This window comes from Nilaparvata lugens, chromosome X (genome assembly GCF_014356525.2).
Source record: "Nilaparvata lugens isolate BPH chromosome X, ASM1435652v1, whole genome shotgun sequence".
Lineage (NCBI taxonomy): Eukaryota > Metazoa > Arthropoda > Insecta > Hemiptera > Delphacidae > Nilaparvata > Nilaparvata lugens.
Window position 1 is genome coordinate 14,514,950 of NC_052518.1, and position 22,105 is coordinate 14,537,054.

The 22,105-nt window shown below is 34.7% G+C and overlaps 3 protein-coding genes across 6 annotated transcripts in view; all 3 read left to right on the forward strand.

Moving 5' to 3' along the window:
* The window catches only part of LOC111054554, a 41,190-nt gene extending 24,552 nt beyond the window's left edge, over positions 1-16,638 (forward strand). The window contains exons 4-5 of one of the 4 annotated variants that reach the window (XR_005573181.1): positions 1,789-2,146; positions 16,214-16,638. The gene's annotated coding sequence lies outside the window, so the exon portion shown is untranslated. Of the gene's footprint in view, positions 1-1,309; positions 1,763-1,788; positions 2,147-14,829; positions 15,099-16,213 lie in introns of those variants that run through there. The other 3 variants (XR_005573182.1, XR_005573185.1, XR_005573183.1) reach the window with 3 other exon arrangements.
* On the forward strand, positions 5,383-7,407 carry LOC120354791. The gene is made up of 2 exons (XM_039442491.1): positions 5,383-6,404; positions 6,920-7,407. Exons 1-2 carry the CDS (start codon positions 6,057-6,059, stop codon positions 7,115-7,117), a joined length of 546 nt encoding a protein of 181 aa, XP_039298425.1. The 5' UTR covers positions 5,383-6,056; the 3' UTR covers positions 7,118-7,407.
* Positions 16,639-19,940: 3,302 nt separating the features above from the next.
* LOC120354387 (pneumococcal serine-rich repeat protein-like) lies at positions 19,941-20,357 on the forward strand. Its single transcript, XM_039441455.1, has one exon. It carries the CDS (start codon positions 19,941-19,943, stop codon positions 20,355-20,357), a length of 417 nt encoding a protein of 138 aa, XP_039297389.1.
* Positions 20,358-22,105: the final 1,748 nt, after the last annotated feature.

The window sequence follows — 22,105 nt, forward strand, 5'->3', positions numbered from 1 at the left end:
ACTTCTCTTCTCTTCTTTGCCTGCCTATTACATGGGAAACCATAGTTGGCTAGGTATCTTCCTCTCTTTTTTTCTCTTCTCCAACACACCCAACCACAAAGCCCATGGTTTTTTATATTTGTAACATTTTATTGTGTTTTATTTGTTTCATAATTCTTTGTAATTTTGTTTTTTCTTGTTTTGTGTGTTTTTAATAAATTGAAATTGAAGGTAGCCTACACCTGAAAAACACGGAAAAAGACTTGGACTGAATTTTGTGCCCCTATCCTGGGCAGTCGCCCACTGTGTCCATAATTTATGAAATGGGGTCTGACTGAATTCTTTCAAAGTTATTCAGCTTAGAATAATCTGTCAAATTTCTTGAACTACTTTCTATTATTGCTTAGGAAATTCAGTTCAAATTTATTTTCACCTCTTATTGTTCATAATCCTATTTAGCTATAATTTATTCTACTCTACTCAAGAAATTGACTCATCAGTGTATAATGATATGTATAGGAGGGACGATCGGTTTGCCTTGGCGTGAAGGCTTCTTGAAACTGCTTCCACATTTTGTAATATTTTGAAATTCATAAATCTTTTTCTATAGCAGATAGCTGTGATTAAGTCATCGCGATACATCTGATATGATATTAATTGTCAATTCTTTTTAATAATGATCTGATATTCACATATCTTTAAATGAGTTAATAATGATTTTGTGTAATTTTGATGAAATATTCTGGTAGTTCTTTTCATTCCTTGTTAGCCTACAAACGATTTGAAAACTGGATATGCGTGATTGGAAAAGGATAGAGCTATTTGCCTTGTCCAATGGCAGACAAAGATAGCAAACCAATGTTAATTAATTCAGGTGCTGATGTTAATCTCACCATGGCACCGTATAGTGAAGATACTGTTCAATGTCTTCTATTTATTTGTCTCAGATAGTACCATAATTCAAATTCAAATTATTCGCAGCCAACAATAAAAATTGTATAATAGGGCAGATTTGGATATAGTTGATAGTCTATTGGCACTACATTCATTTATACAATAGAAACTATTAAAATAGACTAATAATCACAACCCCTTTTTTGTTGTGAAAAGTCAAAAGTGAAAACTTGTTAACGCTTGTTCAATAATTTGAAATTTGCTGGTTTCAAATATTACAATACAAGAGTTTATGAGCGAGTTTTCCAACCCAGGGGGTCACTATTTATACACATTACAGAAGTAATGACTAGAATTGAATATTTTTGTCAATAGTTGTTCTATGTAAGTTATAATTATTGTGAATAAATGCAGGTAATTATTTAATGATTTTCAGGCTTTCCCAATGGCGATTTGTATGATGATGAGGAAAACAGAAGTTAGTTATAGAAGCGTGTTTACATTTGTGAGGGAGCAGCTAATCACCTATTTTGGTGAGAATCACCACGGACTTTGAAGTAGCACTGATTAATGCCTGCAAACGCATCTTTCCAGGCGCCCAGAACCAAGGCTGCTGGTTTAATTTCTGTCAGGTTAGCTGTTAGCCCAGTGAATGAATGATTTTTCGTCCGAAAATTAGACGGAAGCTGAATTTTTTACCATCGATAGGACCTTCCAGGAGGGTCCCTTCATTTTCCCAAAAGTCCCAAGAAATCCCCCTTAAATTTCAAGAAAGTGAACAGTTCACAGTGAACAATACTACTGAAGATGTGGCTGGTTAGACCACGAAACCTTGTTCTGTCATTAATGTAAATGATAATGAAAAAGTGGTTGATGAAATTACTTTTTGTATAATCATAAAATTTATTTTTGCAGTCGATTTGGAGTTACATCATGAGCCATGACTTTTCGGCTGTATGTGGTGCCGACGCGGACACGATGAAGGTCGTAAAGATGGTAATGGCTTTGCCACAGCTGCCAGCACAGAGAGGACATTCCCTCCCTTTTCGATCGGTGATGGCCTCAATACAATCATCGATTACATTAATGAGGGAGAGATGGATGCACGGTTGCAAAATTTGACAGCTTATGTGACGAGTTTCTGGCTGGGTGTGGTTGACTGGATTCATTGTCGACTTTCGGTTGCGCCAGGAGCACCAACAATGACCTCGAGTCATTTCACGCTAACTTCTCTCCGCGTTTGGCGTGAATCTCGACATATGGAGCTTCATAAGTAAGTGATTAATTATTATTGGATCGATTGAATGAAACCTAGAATCAAGTGACTTCTACCTATATTATTGATAACATTTTGTTGTGTTGAATAATTAAGTGGTAGTACTGTACTATAGCAAAGAGAAAAGATAATGTGCTAATATTTTCTGTATGACATAAACAGCACGAAAATAATCCTATGGAAATTGGAACAGATGAGTGCAACGTTGCCAAATACGTATTGATCAACGTTGTCCACAGATGGTTATAAATAAGAAGAAATAATCGATTTATTATTATAGAAATCACTAATATCCATTTCTATACTTTTTTGCATAAACAAAACCAGTTACGTGCACTCATAGGGTGGATGAAAAATTCCTAGACCCACTTAGGCCTAGTTAGTGCTAGCCAACTTCATTCTACCGATTCCAACTTGGAATTAACAACTGCTCTGGGTTTTATTCAATCGATTTATTCCAAATCACTCTTTTATTTTGACATCATCATAAATGAAACTTCACATTATATAAAATTTTGTAGATAATAAACTTATCCAACTTGGATTTAACAGAACAAAATGAATTTTGTTACTATCATACAAAATAATGAATCACTATATTTGGTCAAAACAAAAAAACTACTTGCTAAATTATAAAAAAAGTGTTTGCAAGTAGGAGTCTCTTGTGAAAAATGTTTTGCTAATGCTACTACATTCACTCGCAGATTTACTCACCATTCATGCAATTGAAGAATAGAAATTACATGTGTACAAGTACTATTGTTTTACAACGAAATTAATTCATTACAATGAATAAACTCTCAATAAGTTCTACTGAAATACTAATGAGCTATTTGAAAATCTGTTTTTTAAATGAAAAAATATTATTCATTCTTTTAATTGAATCAGGTACATTGTTGAAAGATTTGGGGCCAAGGAAAACAAATGCTTTTTGGAAAAAGTTTGTATGTGATCTAGGAAGCCTTATTAGGCACTATCTATTTATAGTAGCCTATAGTATAGATAAAAGAGCAAAATGACACTGATTCATTCACTCACTCAAGTAGAGTGAATCTAAGAGTTCAGACTGACTTTTCTGCTCGAAATCACATCACACATTCACATCAATAACAACAAAACAATACCCGCAGGGAATATGTCGTGCTGTTTTCTTTGTATAGCTATGGTTGATTTCATCCCAATCGGATTCATCATCATCATCATCTCTGATATTAACAACATAAGTTTCTAAATCCGCGTAAATGGTGTACTTTTTCTTCAACATCACGCCTAGTTTCTTGAATTTAATTGTCTCCGCATTTAGGATATGAAACTCGCTGTGATTGAAACTTGGAACAAAGCTGTTCATGTTTCATCAAATTTGCTTTACCATCACAATTTTTAGATTTGGTCGATGTAAATCTATGGAAACAGAAATTGCAAACATGTACTTGTCCGTTGCATTTTGAATGGTGAGAGAGAAGACGCGATAGCCCGTTTTTCCCGTTCGCGGTATTAACTAAACAGAAATGAGTTTTTCCTGCATCGGCTCTTAGCATTAAAAGGTTAATTTGGTGCTTACGAGTGCAGAAAATGCTTGTGTGGTAGGGGAAAAACTTTTTGTTGTCATACGCGATGACGTGAATTGCAATATCCGGATTTAGCATTTCAAATTTCTTAATATCGCGTGTCGTCACCGGAAAATTTACACCTCACATATTAAGTGTGTGAGCAAACTTGCTCAAATACTTTACACTCAAGTTGGAGTTCCTTGGTTTCTGATGGAAATACGCAAGCACTGACCATAAAAAGCATTTTTCGTCACACAGATTTTTGACATTTATAATACATTTTTTGTTTTTAAGAAATTGCGGTGTTTGAATGAAACTGGATGTGAAGATTGGATTAAATTTAATCACGTTCACATCCAATGACTCAATTTTCTTCAAAACCCAACCGCTGCCGTGTCAAACAAAGTTGTCAAATGATGACATGATTTTTCTCACAGCTAACATGAAATGATCGTTAAAATCTTCATAGTTCTCAAGCACGTTTAGCGCTATGTTGGAGTAACTATGAAGATTTATTAGAGATGAGACAGTCTCGCTAACTTCATCATCCATCACCACTAATTTATACAACAAAACATTCAGCACGATGAACCACTTCACGTTTGCGTCATGGCGTGCTGCGTGCTCCCTAATTATATCGAAAACGTGTTGTTTCGATCTCTCGAGCACATTTTCGATACTGATTTCCTCGGGATCATTGACGGTTATGCAATGACGCATGGAATTGATGCCATGTAGTCTGCGTTCCCTCGGCATGATGTTAGATTCTGAAAAACAAAAGAATAACGATCAGGATGATATAGAATTAGAGTGATGGAGTACAACTTAGTGTTAGAGTGATAGAGTGCATGTTTTTAAATCAGTTGTGAATTGGCATTGGTAGAAGAAGGCTGTGTGTGTGTGTGTGAAAATGATATCTCAAAATCACATAATGTTGCATGAAAGATTAAGATTATTATCTTTTGATAAAAGATGGACGAAATCTTCTCCCCATTTGTCCGCGGAAAACATGGCGAAAGAGGGATTTATATTCTCATCTGCACCAGACATTGTGTGATGTGTATTTTGTTCAATTTGTTTGGGAAAATGGGAAGAAAGTGACATACCAGCAATAGAACATGCAAGGTAGATAATATACCGAACTGTAGAAGGAAAGATAATATAACAATTGAAGAGGAGAATTTTGATAATAATATTCTACGACAATATGAAGAAAGATATTTAACTTTTAATCGTGTAGAAGATTTATCCGTTCAAGGAGAGTATTTTGAAAAGCATCATCTACATTGTGACTTTTGTAAATCATTATCCAATAAAGCAGAGTATTTTGCGAGAAATGGTTATTTCTTACATAAAAATCCATTCTATCTGCAATGTGTCTATTGCAAATATATTATCGAAAATCCATTTGAAAAAGTAATGCATTTACCGTTTTGTTTATATGAAGAGTGTGAGAAAAAAGAGCGGGGGCAGGATGTTCTGGATATACCGTATCGTAAAGATGAGGTAAAATCGCATGCATGCAGTATATTGTAGAAGGTTTTTTATCCTCCGAGGACAAATATTGTCCTTCGATGACAAAAATCCTCCCCTCCGAGGACAAATATTGTCCTCTGAGGACAATTTTCCTCTCCTCCACAGAGGATAAAATCAAAGTAAAATGTACTTACATGTGTTGGGTGATGCTGCGTGAATCTCCTCGAGTGTGTAGGTGGCTATGCTTCCTTTCAGATTGATTCCTCTCAGGTGTAGATGAGTATGCTTCCTTTCAGATTGATTCCTCTCAGGTGTGTTGCCTCAACGAGAGCTCAACTGCTTATGAGGTGCGGAACTCAAGTTGAGAAGTGAGAAAATGCTGTGAAAACAATGAAATATTTAATAACTGAACTGAAATCAATCGAGAATGCTATTCAAAAAATGTTTGAGTGAGCCCTATGTTGAAATGTTGTGAAATATTTAATAACTGAACTGAAATCAATCAAGAGCCGAGAATGCTATTCAAAATATGTTTAAGTGAGTTGACATGGAGGAGATTTTTTTCAGCTTCTAGCAGGTGTTTTCACCGTCCCATGCTGAGTTCTAGACGAGATTTTTTTTTTTGTCTTCTAACACATGTACAAGGATGCTATTTGAAAAATGATTGAGTGTCAGTTTTTTGTAATAGGAGAGAGAATACTTACAAACTGATAACAATGTGGGAGCATGTGTTGTAGAGGGGAAATTTGAATTTTTTTCGACTTGTAGCACGCTTTGCTCTTGCTCGCACGAGCCTGGAACAGAGAGAGAAACATATGGTATATAAACAGAAGTGATGAGAGGAAAATTATCATTTACATCTGAGTCTACTTTTAGTAAGGATGAGTTCTCCATCTTCTCCATCATACGTCCTGCCGGATAGCCCACCAGCACAGCAGCGCGTGCTCAACTATTGGCAGCACAAAGCTGCCATCCCTGCTGAGTCATCGGCTGCTGCTGCTGCACCCGCTCCGCTCAACGTGGAACCAGCATCACCGGGCGGCGAGATCATCATCGGGGACAGCCCTATTCATCGGCTGGCTCCAGCTGCTACCTGGGCACCGCGGCGTGTGGTGCTAACAACGCTGAGCAACAACATCAAGCAGAAGCAGGGGAAGAGGAGGTCGGTGTTTGACGAGCCTGAGGTTAGCGGGGATGAGGAGGAGCAGTCAATCTACTCACAAACAAAGGTTAGTTTCAACAAATATTATTAACTTGTGTATGCACAGATTTTTTCCGTGATTGATTGTTAAAAAAATCTGTGCACATACAAGTCTTTGATTATTTGATACGAATATTATTTGAAATGATTAGAAATTGATGCTAAGGAAATATTATTTGAACTGATTAGAAATTGAATTATGAGATATTATTGTTTAAAGTAATCGATCATGCAACAATTATTTGTTAGCAATATTATTTGAAATGATTAGAAATTGATTGCAAGGAAATATTATTTGAACTGATTAGAAATGGAATTATGAGAAATTATTGTTTAAAGTAATCGATCATGCAACAATTATTTGTTATCAATATTATTCCAATAACTGATATTACTCACTTTATGCAGAGAATGCCAATTCGATGATGACAAGTTGAGATTATGACAATAATCTGATGTAGAGATCAATAATCTATCGATCAAGTTCTCTAGTATGATGATAATGTGAAACAAATAAGACACTGATCAAATATTTTCCAACAGAAACGAGCTGGAATGGACCATGCCTCCTCACTTGCCCCGCTGATGAAGGAGGTGGAGGGGACGGGAGAGGTTGAGTTGGACTTTGTCCAACTCATCAACCAACCTGTACCCAAACCGTGGATCCCGCTGAGGGAGTTAAAGGAGGATGTACCATACCCCATCATCGCCGCGAGAGAGGACAGCAATAAAGATGGATGACAAGTAATTTTAAAAATTAGGAATGTAGGAAGCAAATCGCAGTGTGAGGTGTATTTACCACAAAGATTTGCTTCCTGCATCAATGCAGAAAAAATACACCAATTTAATAAAAGTTGTAAAAATTTTGTGTTGGTAGTATCACATTAGTCGGCAAATTGGTCCGATAGAAAAATTGTTAATGCTTAACAATTTTTATATCTATACAATTCGTCGACTTATGTGTTACGAATTGTATAGTTGAATGTAGTGAATGTAATAAATTGTAATATTGTTTTTATAAAAATTGTTTTCAATTCTTACCTGTTCAATTCACAATGAATAGTAGAAACACTCACATGGAAGCTGCTTTCACCTGCTCGCTCGCTCCCTCCCACATCTGTTTTGGCACGTGTTCCTGCAGATGTGGGTGGGCGCGCGATGCCAGCATCATTTCCTCCCTTTTCAAATTGCATTCACCTTTTCAGATTATTTGCTATTTGAAATAATATTCTTATCATTCAAGCAATGTATCATAGCGTGTGAATTCATTTCCAACTCGATTGAAAATTAAACCAATTCAATTTTCTTTAGATTAAGTTGGTGTAATGATTAATTAATTAATTAACCTCAGTTAATGTTCAACCATTGAGTTGAAAGGTAAGAAAATGATTGCAAGGAAATATTATTTGAACTGATTAGAAATGGAATTATGAGAAATTATTGTTTAAAGTAATCGATCATGCAACAATTATTTGTTATCAATATTATTCCAATAACTGATATTACTCACTTTATGCAGAGAATGCCAATTCGATGATGACAAGTTGAGATTATGACAATAATCTGATGTAGAGATCAATAATCTATCGATCAAGTTCTCTAGTATGATGATAATGTGAAACAAATAAGACACTGATCAAATATTTTCCAACAGAAACGAGCTGGAATGGACCATGCCTCCTCACTTGCCCCGCTGATGAAGGAGGTGGAGGGGACGGGAGAGGTTGAGTTGGACTTTGTCCAACTCATCAACCAACCTGTACCCAAACCGTGGATCCCGCTGAGGGAGTTAAAGGAGGATGTACCATACCCCATCATCGCCGCGAGAGAGGACAGCAATAAAGATGGATGACAAGTAATTTTAAAAATTAGGAATGTAGGAAGCAAATCGCAGTGTGAGGTGTATTTACCACAAAGATTTGCTTCCTGCATCAATGCAGAAAAAATACACCAATTTAATAAAAGTTGTAAAAATTTTGTGTTGGTAGTATCACATTAGTCGGCAAATTGGTCCGATAGAAAAATTGTTAATGCTTAACAATTTTTATATCTATACAATTCGTCGACTTATGTGTTACGAATTGTATAGTTGAATGTAGTGAATGTAATAAATTGTAATATTGTTTTTATAAAAATTGTTTTCAATTCTTACCTGTTCAATTCACAATGAATAGTAGAAACACTCACATGGAAGCTGCTTTCACCTGCTCGCTCGCTCCCTCCCACATCTGTTTTGGCACGTGTTCCTGCAGATGTGGGTGGGCGCGCGATGCCAGCATCATTTCCTCCCTTTTCAAATTGCATTCACCTTTTCAGATTATTTGCTATTTGAAATAATATTCTTATCATTCAAGCAATGTATCATAGCGTGTGAATTCATTTCCAACTCGATTGAAAATTAAACCAATTCAATTTTCTTTAGATTAAGTTGGTGTAATGATTAATTAATTAATTAACCTCAGTTAATGTTCAACCATTGAGTTGAAAGGTAAGAAAATGGTATGTAGGAGAAAGCAGAGTTCGAGGAAACGAGGTAAAGGAATCTTGAGTTCAGCGGCAAAACTTTTTAAGGGTGTGTCAGGTTTGGCAGGTAATGTCACATCAACTATTTTAAATAAGGTAATTGATAACCTGCACGATGAAATTCATATTCCGGGATACCAGTGGTGTGGCCCTGGAACAAAGGTTAATGAAAGGTTAAAGAGAGGTGATCAAGGTATAAATTCATTAGATAGAGCTTGTAAGGTACATGATATAGCGTATATGCAAAATAGTGATAATAAAACTCGAGCGGTAGCTGACAGAGCTCTAGCAAACGCTGCGTGGCACATTTTCAAAAATCCACAAACACCTCCTGCTGAGAAAGCACTTAGCTATCTTGTTACAAACGTCATGAAAGCTAAAGCAGCGTTTGGTGGGTCTTTGAGAAAGAAGAAGAAGAAGGGGAAGAATGAGAGGAGAAGATATAGTAATGATATTAGACGCAAAGCTATAGCTCAGTTGAAAAAGCATATTGCAGGAAAAGGGTATTTTTTGAAGCCTTTTCCTCAAATAACTAGTGGGGGGAGAGTTTTAATTCCACCCCCTCCACCACCCCCATCATCATATGGAGTGAGTTTATTCCCTCAAAAACAAGTTAAGAAACGTAGAACAACAAAGAAGAGTAGGAAGAAGAAGAAGAAGAAGACATGAATATTAAAGGAGAATTGAGTAATTATGATTTGATTGATTGGTCAAAATTATTACAGATTCAACTAAGAGGTATATATATGCTAGATGCATTACCCAAAAAAATTCTAAAAAACGAGAATGCCATTGTGAATTTAGCGAGGGAAAGCGAGGATGGTACACATTGGGTTGCATATAAAAAAGTCGGTTCCATTGTATGGTATTTTGATCCAATTGGAAATTTACAACCGCCATACGAATTGGACAAATATTGGAAAAAAGAAATTGGAGTAAATATATTTTATAATGTAGAGCACATGCAACCATTAAATAGTGATTTTTGTGGTCATCTTACATTATTGTTTCTTGCAAATCAGTTGTAATTAAGTGTTTGTGCTGAACACAATTTACAAGATGGTTGTTATTACATTAAGATCTAACACAAGTAACCTCTACGAACATTTACAAGAAATTATAGAATTGGATAAAAATCGTGAATGGGAAATTGGATTGATTAATTTTTGTAGTTACAATAGTATTGCAAACATTAACAAAGGAACAAATTCCAGCTTCAAATATGGCAATAGATTAATTGAGCTGGATACGGGTGCATATGAAGTTGAGGATATTATAAAATCTTTAAAGAATAAATTGAATATTGATGAGAAGAAGAATAAACTTATTATACACCCAAACGTAAATACTATGAAGATTGAAATTCATTCTGATAAAGCCATTGATTGACCACGTTCTGATTCGATTGGTAAGATACTTGGTTTTGATAATGTTGTTTTGCAGCCAAATAAATGGCATCATTCTCAGCATTTGGTTAACATAACAAGCATTGGTAGTATTGTACTCGAGTGTAATTTAGCATGTGGTAGTTACTCTGACGGAAAACAAAAACATATAATCTACGAATTTTTACCAAAGGTTCCTAGCGGCTATTTAATAAACGAAGTACCATCACCAATTATTTATGTACCTTTGAATACACATCGAATTCAAACTATTAATGTAAAGGTAACGGACCAGAACGGATCATTTATTGATTTCTGTGGAGATACAATTACAATTAGGTTACACATATGTGAAAAACAAAAGTAAACGTAATGGGTTATCTTGCTTTCAATCCACGTTCAAATAAGATGTGTACAGCCGATGTCATTAGAGAGACAAACGTGAGAGCGTCAACACCTAAAAACAAATGTGCTTTGTCGGCTAAAAGCGCGAGAATATTAGAAAAGTTGGGTTTTATAGTTGATTGGCGGAATGTTAGGAGGAGCGGCGGCAATTAGTGAAATTGTGGACGTGGAGACAGACCTTCAGTTTTATAATGATATAACCATTAACACACATACAGTTTATTTGAGACAGGAAATAAAAAACTCTGACGAGGCATGTATTGGCATAAATTCTTTAGATGTCTATTCTTTACCTTGCAAATCATTCATATTTATTGAGGGAACAGTTAACTGTACAAAACCGGGAACAGCCCCAGGCGATGCAGCAGTTGCGGCAGACTATAAATTAAGCAGTAACGTAATCGGCAACCTTTTTGATGAAATACGATATGAATTAGCAGGTCAGCAAATTTCTAAATCAAGATTGATTGGATTAACATCCACAATTAAAGCTATTCTAGTGAAGAATACGCTCGATAAAAACACATATCACTTGGCTGGTTTTGACAGAGCAGGATATGAGCTAACTGATAATAAATTCACTTTCTGTGTACCGCTGAAATTAATCCTCCTGTTTTTTGAAGATTTTCAAAGAATAATTTTAAATTTGAAACAGGAACTCGTCTTATTGAGGTCACCGACAGACCTAAATTGTGTTGAGTCGGCAAGTGGAACAAACGTCAGTGTGAAAATTAAAAAACTGCAATGGAGAATGCCCTACAAAACTTTAGAAGATCATGTAAGACTGAAATTTTTGAGACTGCTCGATGCTGACACTCCACTGAAATTAGGTTTCCGGCATTGGGAAATTTGTGAATTACCAAATTTGCAAAATTCACTTAACCATTCTTGGGCAGTTCGCACCACATCGAGTTTTGATAGTCCAAGATACGTTATAATTGCATTTCAAACTGATTGTAAGAATAAAATTAAAAAATCAATATCTAATTTCGATAGCTGCAGTATTTACAATGTTAAAGTATATTTGAACAGCGAGTATTATCCATATGAAAATCTGCTAGGTAAAAAGGAGGTATTATACCGCATGTTCCTGGATTTCGCACCCTCGTATTATAATCATTCAATCAATAGCGAACTTGGAACAGAAATTGACTTTAAAACATTTTGTGAATCAACACCGCTGATTGTTGTAGATTGTTCGCACCAAGCAAGTCATTTGAAATCATCGACAGATTTTCGTATTGAAATGGAATTTAATAGTGCAGTACCTGCAAATACTTCTGCCTATTGCATTTTAATTAGTGATTGTGTGATGGAGTACACACCTCTGACGAGCATGGTGAAAGAAGTTCAGTAATTTTATTGATAGAGCGCACCGGCTGCAATATTATATAAGGTGTGCACTCTGACAAATTTGGTTCATTATCAGTTTCACCTTTGAACAGGTAACATCTAAAATGTCCTATTCTTTGTGTTCTGATATTTTGGACAAGCCACAAACTCGCTCTATTGGTATTCAGTGTGATCTTGATTCCGATAGTTTCTATTATGAACCAACCTGCGGTACACCGATCCAGAAGCCGCTGTAGGTGGAGGAGGAGAAACGAGAAGAGGAGGGGAGGGAGAAAGACGAAGGATTCAACGAGCCCGCCAAAAAGAAAGAAGTGGACAAGCAAGCGAGTGCGAAAATTGCTACAGTTGATCTTCACTGGTTTAAACAAGATTGTAATCAAATTATTGTGAAAGAACTTGCCATAATTGATCAGTTTAATAATTATATTGTATTCCATTTCAAATCACCATTTGCAAAGACAGAATTGAGTGCTAAATTGTATAACGATGTAACATGGTTAGAACATCACTATCATAAAATAAAATGGGAAGATGGAGATTTAGAATACAGTGACTCATTAATACGTGATTACCTTGTAGGTTATGAGAAAATTTTCACAAAAGGAACTGAGAAAGCAAAGTTTTTAAGAAGATTACATACTAACGTTCAATGTATACCAGAGGATTTTCCAAAACCCGATTTCAGCTTTTTCACTAGTTCATGGTGTTATGCTGTGTGTAACATTCATAAAAATAGACCAGATGCCCGGTGTGCTTTGTTCAGTGCTCAACATTATAATTCTTTGTTGTTTAAAAATATGTATCAAACAAATAATTTCTTGTGCGAAAACAATCAAATGCAAAGTATGAAAATGGCCGCGATGTACACGAATTCGCAGAAAAGAAACTTTGCTCGTTATGGATTCTTCTACAACGGAAAAGAGATTCAGTGTGTTTATTGCATGCATGCATTGAGACTGCATAAAGCACGTACATGTTGTCTGTCGACAATTAATGAAGAAAGACCACTTAATTACTCTATAATAGTTCCTGCATACACTTAGTTTTGTTCATTCGCTTATCATGGATCCGAGAAAGTGGTTGACTGCTGACAATGAGTTGGAAGTGAGGTTAAAAAACTGTATTGATTGGTATGATGAGTGTGAAAGTGCAATTAGGAAATCAACTCGTGAAAATTATAGTTTGGCGAAACAATTGAAAGACATTTTTCTAAGCACGGTTAATTTAAATGACATAAGAGACTATCTATGTTATTATCGTCCTCATAATTTGTGTATAGATAAGCTAATTAAAATTGAAGATGAAATTATGAATAGTTGTGCTGGTGAAATGTGTAAATAAACGTTTTCTGCCTTCAAATGATTTTTATACAAATCTTTTTTATACAAGTGAGGCACAAGCCCCTTCTAGGTACAACACGTGCATCTCATCAATTTATAGAACAGAGACACATGCCAAACATGTGGGAAGCCATTAACATGCAGTGTTATGGTTTTTCAAAATTCAAAAAATTAACTCGTCTTTTGATGGGAATTTCATTTAAGGAATTTGATTCAATTGCGAAGAATATTAAATTTTTAACAGGATGTCAAGATGTTGATTTACCGTTAACAAAAACAGAAAATGTACACTTTCCAATTTTATCTGAAATATTCGAATTGCTCGATATACTAGACAGCGGTCATCTACATTATGATTGTACAAATGATTCGTCATTATCTGTTATTAAAAATTCCGATGAACTTTGGAAATGCTTGTACGATATTGCAGATAAAAAATGTAAAAGAACTTAGATCATTGACCTATCTCTCTGGATTCACTAGTACAGTATAGATGTAGAGAGAAGGATTCAGTAGTACAGTATAGATGTAGAGTGATAGGGAATTTCTCAATTCACTTTAATCTGTCAGTATAGCAATAGAGAAAAGGATTCACTTCAATCTGTCAGCATAGATGTAGAGATAAGGATTCACTTTAATCTGTCAGTATAGATGTAGAGTGAAGGATTCACTTCAATCTGTCAGCATAGCAATAGAGAAAAGGATTTTTCCAGCGTTTTCTCAGCTATTTCAAGAACTAAGTCGCAAGAAATGTTCAAATTTATAAGGTATTATGAGCTGAGGTATGAAAATGTTGTACTAATGTTAGGGTTTTGAAATAACACCCAAGTTCCGATCAAGATCAGCGCTTTTTGAGCATTTTTCCTGTGTTTTCTGGGTGGTGCCCCCTGGCTAGACAGATAAGGCGAACGAAGCGAGCCCTCTGGCTAGTCCAATATGGATTCATGGTCAAGTTCGAGTTGTTTTTCAATATTCAATTAAAGTAGACAGGCTGTCCATGATAATAGATAGAGGTGCATTTTCTTCTCTGTTGCTCACGGTGCCATGCGATGTTGTATCATCTAATCATTGGCAAACAAGTATAGATCCCCACTGATAGTTCATGTTCATCTTATCTTAAACTCCTATATTATAAATTTACAATTGATTATTGTTCACGAATCACTACCGTACCGTATTAAACATGCAACAAATTGATAATAATAATAATAATAATTATTATTATTATTATAATTAGGTATTTGATTTGAATGGAACAAATGTGTATTCCAAGATCATTCAGCTTGCGTTCACGCCAATTTAAATCTGCACTTGATCAAATACACAGCTGCAAGATCAATCAAAAAGTGGTTCAACTGATGAGAGCACAGTAATTATTCCAGGTCCCTTGAAATTTGCAATTGTTTTAAATTTTATTGTAATAAGCTTTGAATTAATTGCTTTCTAGGAAGGCTCCAGGTAATTGAGAAATCATCATATGAAAATATGATTAGAGTACACAGAGAGATTTCAATCAACCGACCGAAAGAGGATAAAATTACACGCGATGTCAAGAAGGCGATGTCAAGAAGGCGATTAGTCGACTGCTATACGGCGAGATCACCATTATACATTTTTTGAGCGCAGTGGCTCATGGTGTTGACAACATTGTCAATAGGCCACTGCCTCAGGGTGCTCATAATAAGTTAGTAGTTCCTTCTTGACATTGCAGGAGAGGAAGAAAATAAGATTGGTCGTCAGTCTAAAAGTTTTACTTGTACCTTAATTTTAGTATGTGGAAATTATTATTCTAATTGAAGCGACAGAGTAATTTTTGAAGAGTTATTTTTCATTTCAAATGGGATCCCCAATGAATCCTAATATCATAATTATTCTTGTGAAAGAAATATTTAGCTGTATCCATAATTTTTACCAACTTTGTACTAGTGACACCCTGGGTTGGAGAACTCGCTCATGAGCTGTTGTATTGTAGTCTTTGAAACCTGCAACTTTTAATTATACAGAGTTGATTAAAATTATGAAAACAGCTAAATATTTCTTTTACAATAATAATTTGACAGGAGGGTTCTCTGGGAATCCTATTTGAAATGAGAAATCACTGTGTCGCTTAAAAATCTTTGTCCCTCATATGAATCTAAATTCATATTTTTTAATTAAAAAGGTGGTCATGGGATACATGATTTCAATACAGAGTTCCAAGAGAAAACCGCACATTGATATCTGAACCCGTTGCAAATTAACCACCTGAAATCATGTGTCAGCGCACGAAGGACTGTCTGTGTGACAACTCCCAAATAGCCTCAGCTGATGTTATGATGAATGAATGGAAAAACTAATAATTGCATGAAATGAATTCTTCAGCTGGCTTAATGATAAGTAGCAACAAAATTTTTTCTTGTGCACTTTAATGTTATTTGTTATATCCTGAAAAATGACGAAGAAGTTTTGTTGTCCAACGAGCTTCAGCTGTAAAAATAGTCAAAGAATATGTGTTCAAAATTTGAAGTTCATTGATCAAATATTTCAAAAGTTATTGTTGAACATACACACAGATGGACTTTGGCCTTGAGTTGAAAGTAAAAACTCGTTAATGCTCGTTCAAATATTTTTTATTGATTCTGTATGCATTTTTATTGATCTGTATGCATTTTAGTGTGATGTTACTATAATAAATTATAAGAATGTCCTAAATATTTATTTATAATCTACAGATGTGGACCAATCAGTCTAAACATGTGATGATATGATGTTAGGAACTCCTGACTCATAACTAATATTATTGTTTTCATTCAAACAACTGATTAAAGAAAAATCAATTTTCATCTTTTCAGGTTGTTCGTATCTCCAGAAGAGATTGTAGATATTAGGTGGGAAGGAATATTAGGATAGATTTGTAAAAATTAATGTATCAATATATATTAATAAATTGCAACTTGAAAATCATATAGAATATCAAGACTTTTTATTTCTATAAAGTTTTATTAAAAAAAAACACCTTGTGTTACTAATTTGTTTCAAATTTTCGATGTAGTGTTTTTTCCTCACATGAAACATCACTGTTGTTGGGTCTAGTCCAACAAGGAAAGTTCAGACTTGATCATTGTTGAAGCATTGTCCAGATGCTGCATTCCAGATCTGACTCGACTAAAATTATAAAAATTATAAAGTACAGCAGACAGCATTGGAATATTCAAGAAATAGATTGAGAGTCATAAGAAAATATTGAACTAATGTGAATGATAGTGCTCACTATTAAATTGATAAAATCTATCACTTTATTTTTTAATTACAAAATATAATACAACTTATATAAAATATAAAAATGAAAAATATAAATGAATGTTTAAATATAGATAGAAATTCAAATCTCAGTACCCTTTTAAATTATTCTATCACAATATGTTTCGGACATTAATGCCATTTTCAAGTCATTTTCAGACTTCGGCATCAATCTCCGGAACATGTGATAAAATAATAATTTAAAAGGGTACTGAGACAGATTTGTATTTCTATTCATATTACAAGTACCCATAAAGAAAAAAGACAAATGAATTTTTATATGTGATTCAGAAACTACTTTACCAATTATTTGAAAGTTTGGGAATATGTTATGTGAATAAGTCTTAAGTCTAGTAGCCTAACACACACATCAATTTTTTAACTTACGATTTTATTCCATTCTAATAAATTTGATTAAATTGAATAAAATTTGAAAACATTATTATGATGTGATGATGAGTTGGTCAAGCTGCTAATAGAATTTATAAGGACGGCAAAAAGTCGTTCATTCAAAAATTGAAGTGTGTGTAGTTGAACACACATCGACTTTGGACGTTCGATAAAAATTTGTTGGAATTTTTATTGTGCAACCAAAACTTGAAGTAGCTTTTAGACACATCGATTTTATATCGTGGACGTGCATTTTCAATGATTTGCTTCAGCTGCTTGCCAGCAGTAACATATTGCCATTTAAAAGCCAAAACATAACCTTCCACACATTTTCTTTTACAATTGAACCTAATAAAATAGAATTTATTAGATCATGTTTATTTATGACTAGACTGCCTGTGTATCAGCCTGCAATGTAAACGCGATGCTGTGACAACGTCCCATGTTCATGAACATCACAATGTCCCACTTTTGTTTCAGTTTGGTAGGAATAGGCACTCGAAGATGTGAGACACTCCAGAAAGTAAGAACTTTATCCATTGAATAGTCAATATTGTAAATTAGGATATTCCTTTAAAATAACTCTTATTCTTTTGAAATCCAAAAGTTTTTCTATTACCTGATTTGAAAAAATGTCATAATTAACAGGATTGGCTCGTCAAGTGCTGTGAAAAGCCTGAAGTCGTTCTGGTTTGATCACCGTATGACTTGTTTCTTGTTTATCAATAATCACCTCTGTCGGTTTTTCTAAAGCTGCGTTTACACCAAAGTTATAAACAAAATGTTTATTTTTCTGTCCTTATAGATTCTATTAGATTAAACGGAGCTTGACAAACAGCTATGCACATCATTTGTATGATTCAATCTAATAGAATCTATAAGGAAGGAAAAATAAACATTTTGTTAATAACTTTGGTGTAGACGCAGCTTTAGCTAGCCACTGAAAAGCCTTCCAACGGATACCACCAAATAGTAGCAAAACTGCCTTAAATACTATACTAAGAATATTAATTTTATGATATGCATTATGGAATTGTCTGATACTTTCATTTAGAATGAAACTTTCATTACACATAGGATGTCTAATCTGGCAAGTCAAGCAGTTTATTCAGATCCAATTAGTTATTGCAGATTCAACAGGATCGGCTCATAGTTTCCAATACCTATGATTGGCTCTTATTGGTAGAAATATATTTAACTTCAAATATAATATTTTTACCTTTTTGAAGATAAATATTCCTAAGCATTTTGAATTGTATTTGGGAAGCTGTCAATTGTAATTGAGAATTGTGAGTTGTAATTGAGATATAGTAAAATGTAAGTTACATGGGAAGTTGTTAATTGAAGATTAGAAAATAATCCACTTGTCCAACGTCATATTTCATACTTGCATTATTTGCATGAATTTTAGTTCATGAACCAGATCAACTGGATTTTCAATCAAATTTCTTAATTAAAACTGACACTTCTGACTAACAATCTCATTACCGTATCTCAAATTGAATTCATACTTTCTCAAATACAATTCACTATTCTTTATATATTACATAATGTGATAACTTCTAAAATACAAATGACTGTTCTCATTTACATTTAACATTTACTATAATACAAATGTCTATTCTCATTATTATAATTGATACTTTCTTGAGTACAATTTGAAAAGGTATAGATTATCTCAAGTCTTGTATAGGTAATACACATTTATAATCAATTCAACCAAATTTTATCGAATACTTGCCGTGATAAAAAATAGCCATTTTGAACCATAATAATGCTTGTAGTAAATCAAGAGCTATTACAAACATAATTTTTTCGTAATAATTTTGAGTCAATAATACATCAGTACCGTACGGTATTAAATACCTTTAAATAATAACTTATCCACTGAGTAAACTGAAGTCCATTCAATCACAACAATGCATGAAAAAGGATTGTCTGGTTTATTGTTAAATCATGACCAAGTGCCAAAAGTCGGTTAAATTTTAATCGTGATTAATTCCACAAGAACCAATCGGACAAGCCGTCTTATAAAAAATGCCTTCTCTGATTGGTTCCCGTGAAATTAATCACGGTTAAAATTTAGCCGGCTTCTGTGAGACCGGCATTCATTAGAGATTATAACTAATGTAAAATATATCACTCAAAGAAAAATGACATTGGTTTAGTAAAAAATCATAGTCTATTATAAATAGTCGCATTGCTATCACCCGCCCGATTGCATTCTGTACCGTACGTATTCTTCCATTTTTTTTTTAAATAATGCAATGTTTCCAAATAACATTATTGCGCTATTTGAAGTGCATTATTGCGCTTTTAAAAATTACACAAAGAACATCTAATTGACAGTTCATGACAGAACATCTAATAACAGTTCTGTCTCAGCTAACGATGGGATCGGATGGTTTAGTTGTAGATTAGATTAGAGTTTCGTGCACAGCTCCGCAGTTTGACCTGTAGTGACAGTGATTAGCCTATACGTTAGCAAGCTATTTTTTCGAAGCTATTAGGTTTTCGCGAAGTAAAACTCATTGACAATTCAAATCAATAAATAAGTGAGTAAGAGTTGAGTGACTATGTCCGACGTGTGCGTGAAGTGTAAACAACCGATCCCGGCGAAGGACGGTTTTGTGTGTGGCGATTGCAGCAAATGCATGTATCGTGTTTATCTGATATATCGTCCAAGCGCGCCACTAGAAACAAATCACATTGGAAATGTGACGTTTGTTTACAGATGGAATAAATAGTTACGGTCACACCAACAAACGATGGTTCGCGAGTCCATTAGTGCGAGTTGGAAGAACTAGCTGCTTTCCGTGCTGAAGCGAAGGAACGTTGGACAAAAATGGACAGGATACAGAGGAAAACTTACACAACACACGGTAACTAATGATTTCTCAGACCGCGACCGGACGGATTATTCGAATTGGCAGCCTGGAGGAGTTGGAGAGTGTGATGTGTGGACACACATACGCCACAGACCAGATGAGTACGTCCTCGGTCCCTGCTGCCCCTGCCACCGCCTCCGCCACAGACCAGATGAGTACGTCCTCGGTCCCTGCTGCCCCTGCCACCGCCTCCGCCTCCGACTCCGCCACAGATCAGATGAGTACGTCCTCGGTCCCTGCTGCCCCTGCCACCGCCTCCGCCTTCGACTCCGCCACATACCAGATGAGTACGTCCTCGGTCCCTGCTGCCACTGCCACTGCCTCCGACTCCGCCACAGACCAGATGAGTACGTCCTCGGTCCCTGCTGCCCCTGCCACCGCCTCCGACTCCGCCACCACCTCCACCACAGCCAAGTGATCAGGGTGTATCACTCTATTCACACCAAGTTACCGTAACTAGGCCGACACTATCTGAAACTTGAAATAATTGATCTTGTATCTTAACACTACTATCATCCTGCTTCAATTTACTTTCATCTTCATGATTATCAATCAATGTTTCATGTGTATCTTTTAATAGAAGGTTAATACTAACCTGCTCTAGTTTTATACTAGTACATTCTTTATCTCTTTCCTGTATAGGGCTACTTGTAATATAGATATAAATAAAATAAAAATCTCAGTACCCTTGTATTTTAATATTTTTACTTCATATGAAACATGTTGTGATAAAATATTTTAATAAAAGGGTACTGAGATTTTTATTTTCTTTATATTTATAGTACATTCTTGATTCATCTCATCAAACCTAGCATCTTGTTTTTAAAACATTTGGTCTAAATTATCATTTTGATTATCAAATAGTTGTGTTAAGGCAGCTATTAACTCATCAATTTTAATGTTTTGCATATTGTATGCCATTTTGCTAATATGCACAAATATCTATTCATTAGAATTTGACCACTCCTGAACCGACCCCACACTCAGTCTGCATTTCACCATTCATAACCCATCAAGATATCAGCCTACACATAATTTCTATAACCAGGGATTTCATGGTGTACCATTTGGGACATATTTATTTTGTAAATTGGTCCCACCACAGGAGTAACATTTGACATACTACCAATTTATCCTAATAGGTTGGTTAGCCTTCACCTATATTCTAAGGAAAGTCATCGGTTCCAAATAAGCTAATATCTTGATATATCATGAATGGATCTAATGCTTATGAATAAGAAATCCAGTTCAGAGCAAATCAAATTATAACTTTTTAAAAAATTATTAAAAAATGTCAGTTTACACCAGAACAAATAATCATACATGGATTGAACATAGATTGAACATGATTGAGGTTACTAATATGTTTGTTCTGTTCATCAAAATAGATTTCAACAGCTTTCACAAAAACTCAGAAATTATTGTTTCAAATCAAGATCAAAATATATAACTTATAGATTAAGAATACTCATCTATCGTTTACAGGTTTCAAAACAGGATTATGGCTTTCAACATTAAACGAGAAATTCAACACAAAATGAAAAGAAAAATTGAAATCTAAATTTCATGTATGTTCAATAACATCAATAACGTTACAAAAACATTTAGATCACAAATAACACATCTTAACTTTCAATTATTTAGGAAAATTTCAACAGAAGCCAACACTCCTAACATAAGCCAGCCATTAAAAAAATTGAGAGAAACGCCTGGCAGAAGTACCTAGAGCTTCAAAGCATAAATACGTCATCAATTTCCAATTAGCAAAGAACACAAGTCTACAAACATTATATCTATTGTTTCCAATAAAACTTTATTTTTAAAGTTATTTTAAATTTAATTAGCCTTTATGTTGTTTAGAATTATCTGTTTATTCAGAAATAGAACTTTGTTACAGTGATACAGTGGGATGTTCAACACTAGTATATATGATAAATTCCCTGTGAAAAGTTTAGTCCATATATCGATTACACCGATATTTGCTATCAAGTGTTATTAATATTTTGAATATCGAATTTAAGATTCGATTTTAATCGAGAAAAAATGTAATATTACATCATATTTCACGGAACGTTTGCACGCACTGCTGTGCATATCACGTAACGTAACGCATGGTCTGGCTTGGACCACAGCAGCAGCAGAAGTGAGCCTGGCTGCAGCTCAGGA

Excerpts from the sequence above, each read along its gene's own strand:
- LOC120354791 (XM_039442491.1), top strand. The coding sequence starts at position 6,057 with ATGAGTTCTCCATCTTCTCCATCATACGTCCTGCCGGATAGCCCACCA. Across the intron at positions 6,405-6,919 it reads CAATCTACTCACAAACAAAG|AAACGAGCTGGAATGGACCA; the intron begins GTTAGTTTCAAC and ends ATTTTCCAACAG.
- LOC120354387 (XM_039441455.1), top strand. The coding sequence starts at position 19,941 with ATGATTTCTCAGACCGCGACCGGACGGATTATTCGAATTGGCAGCCTG.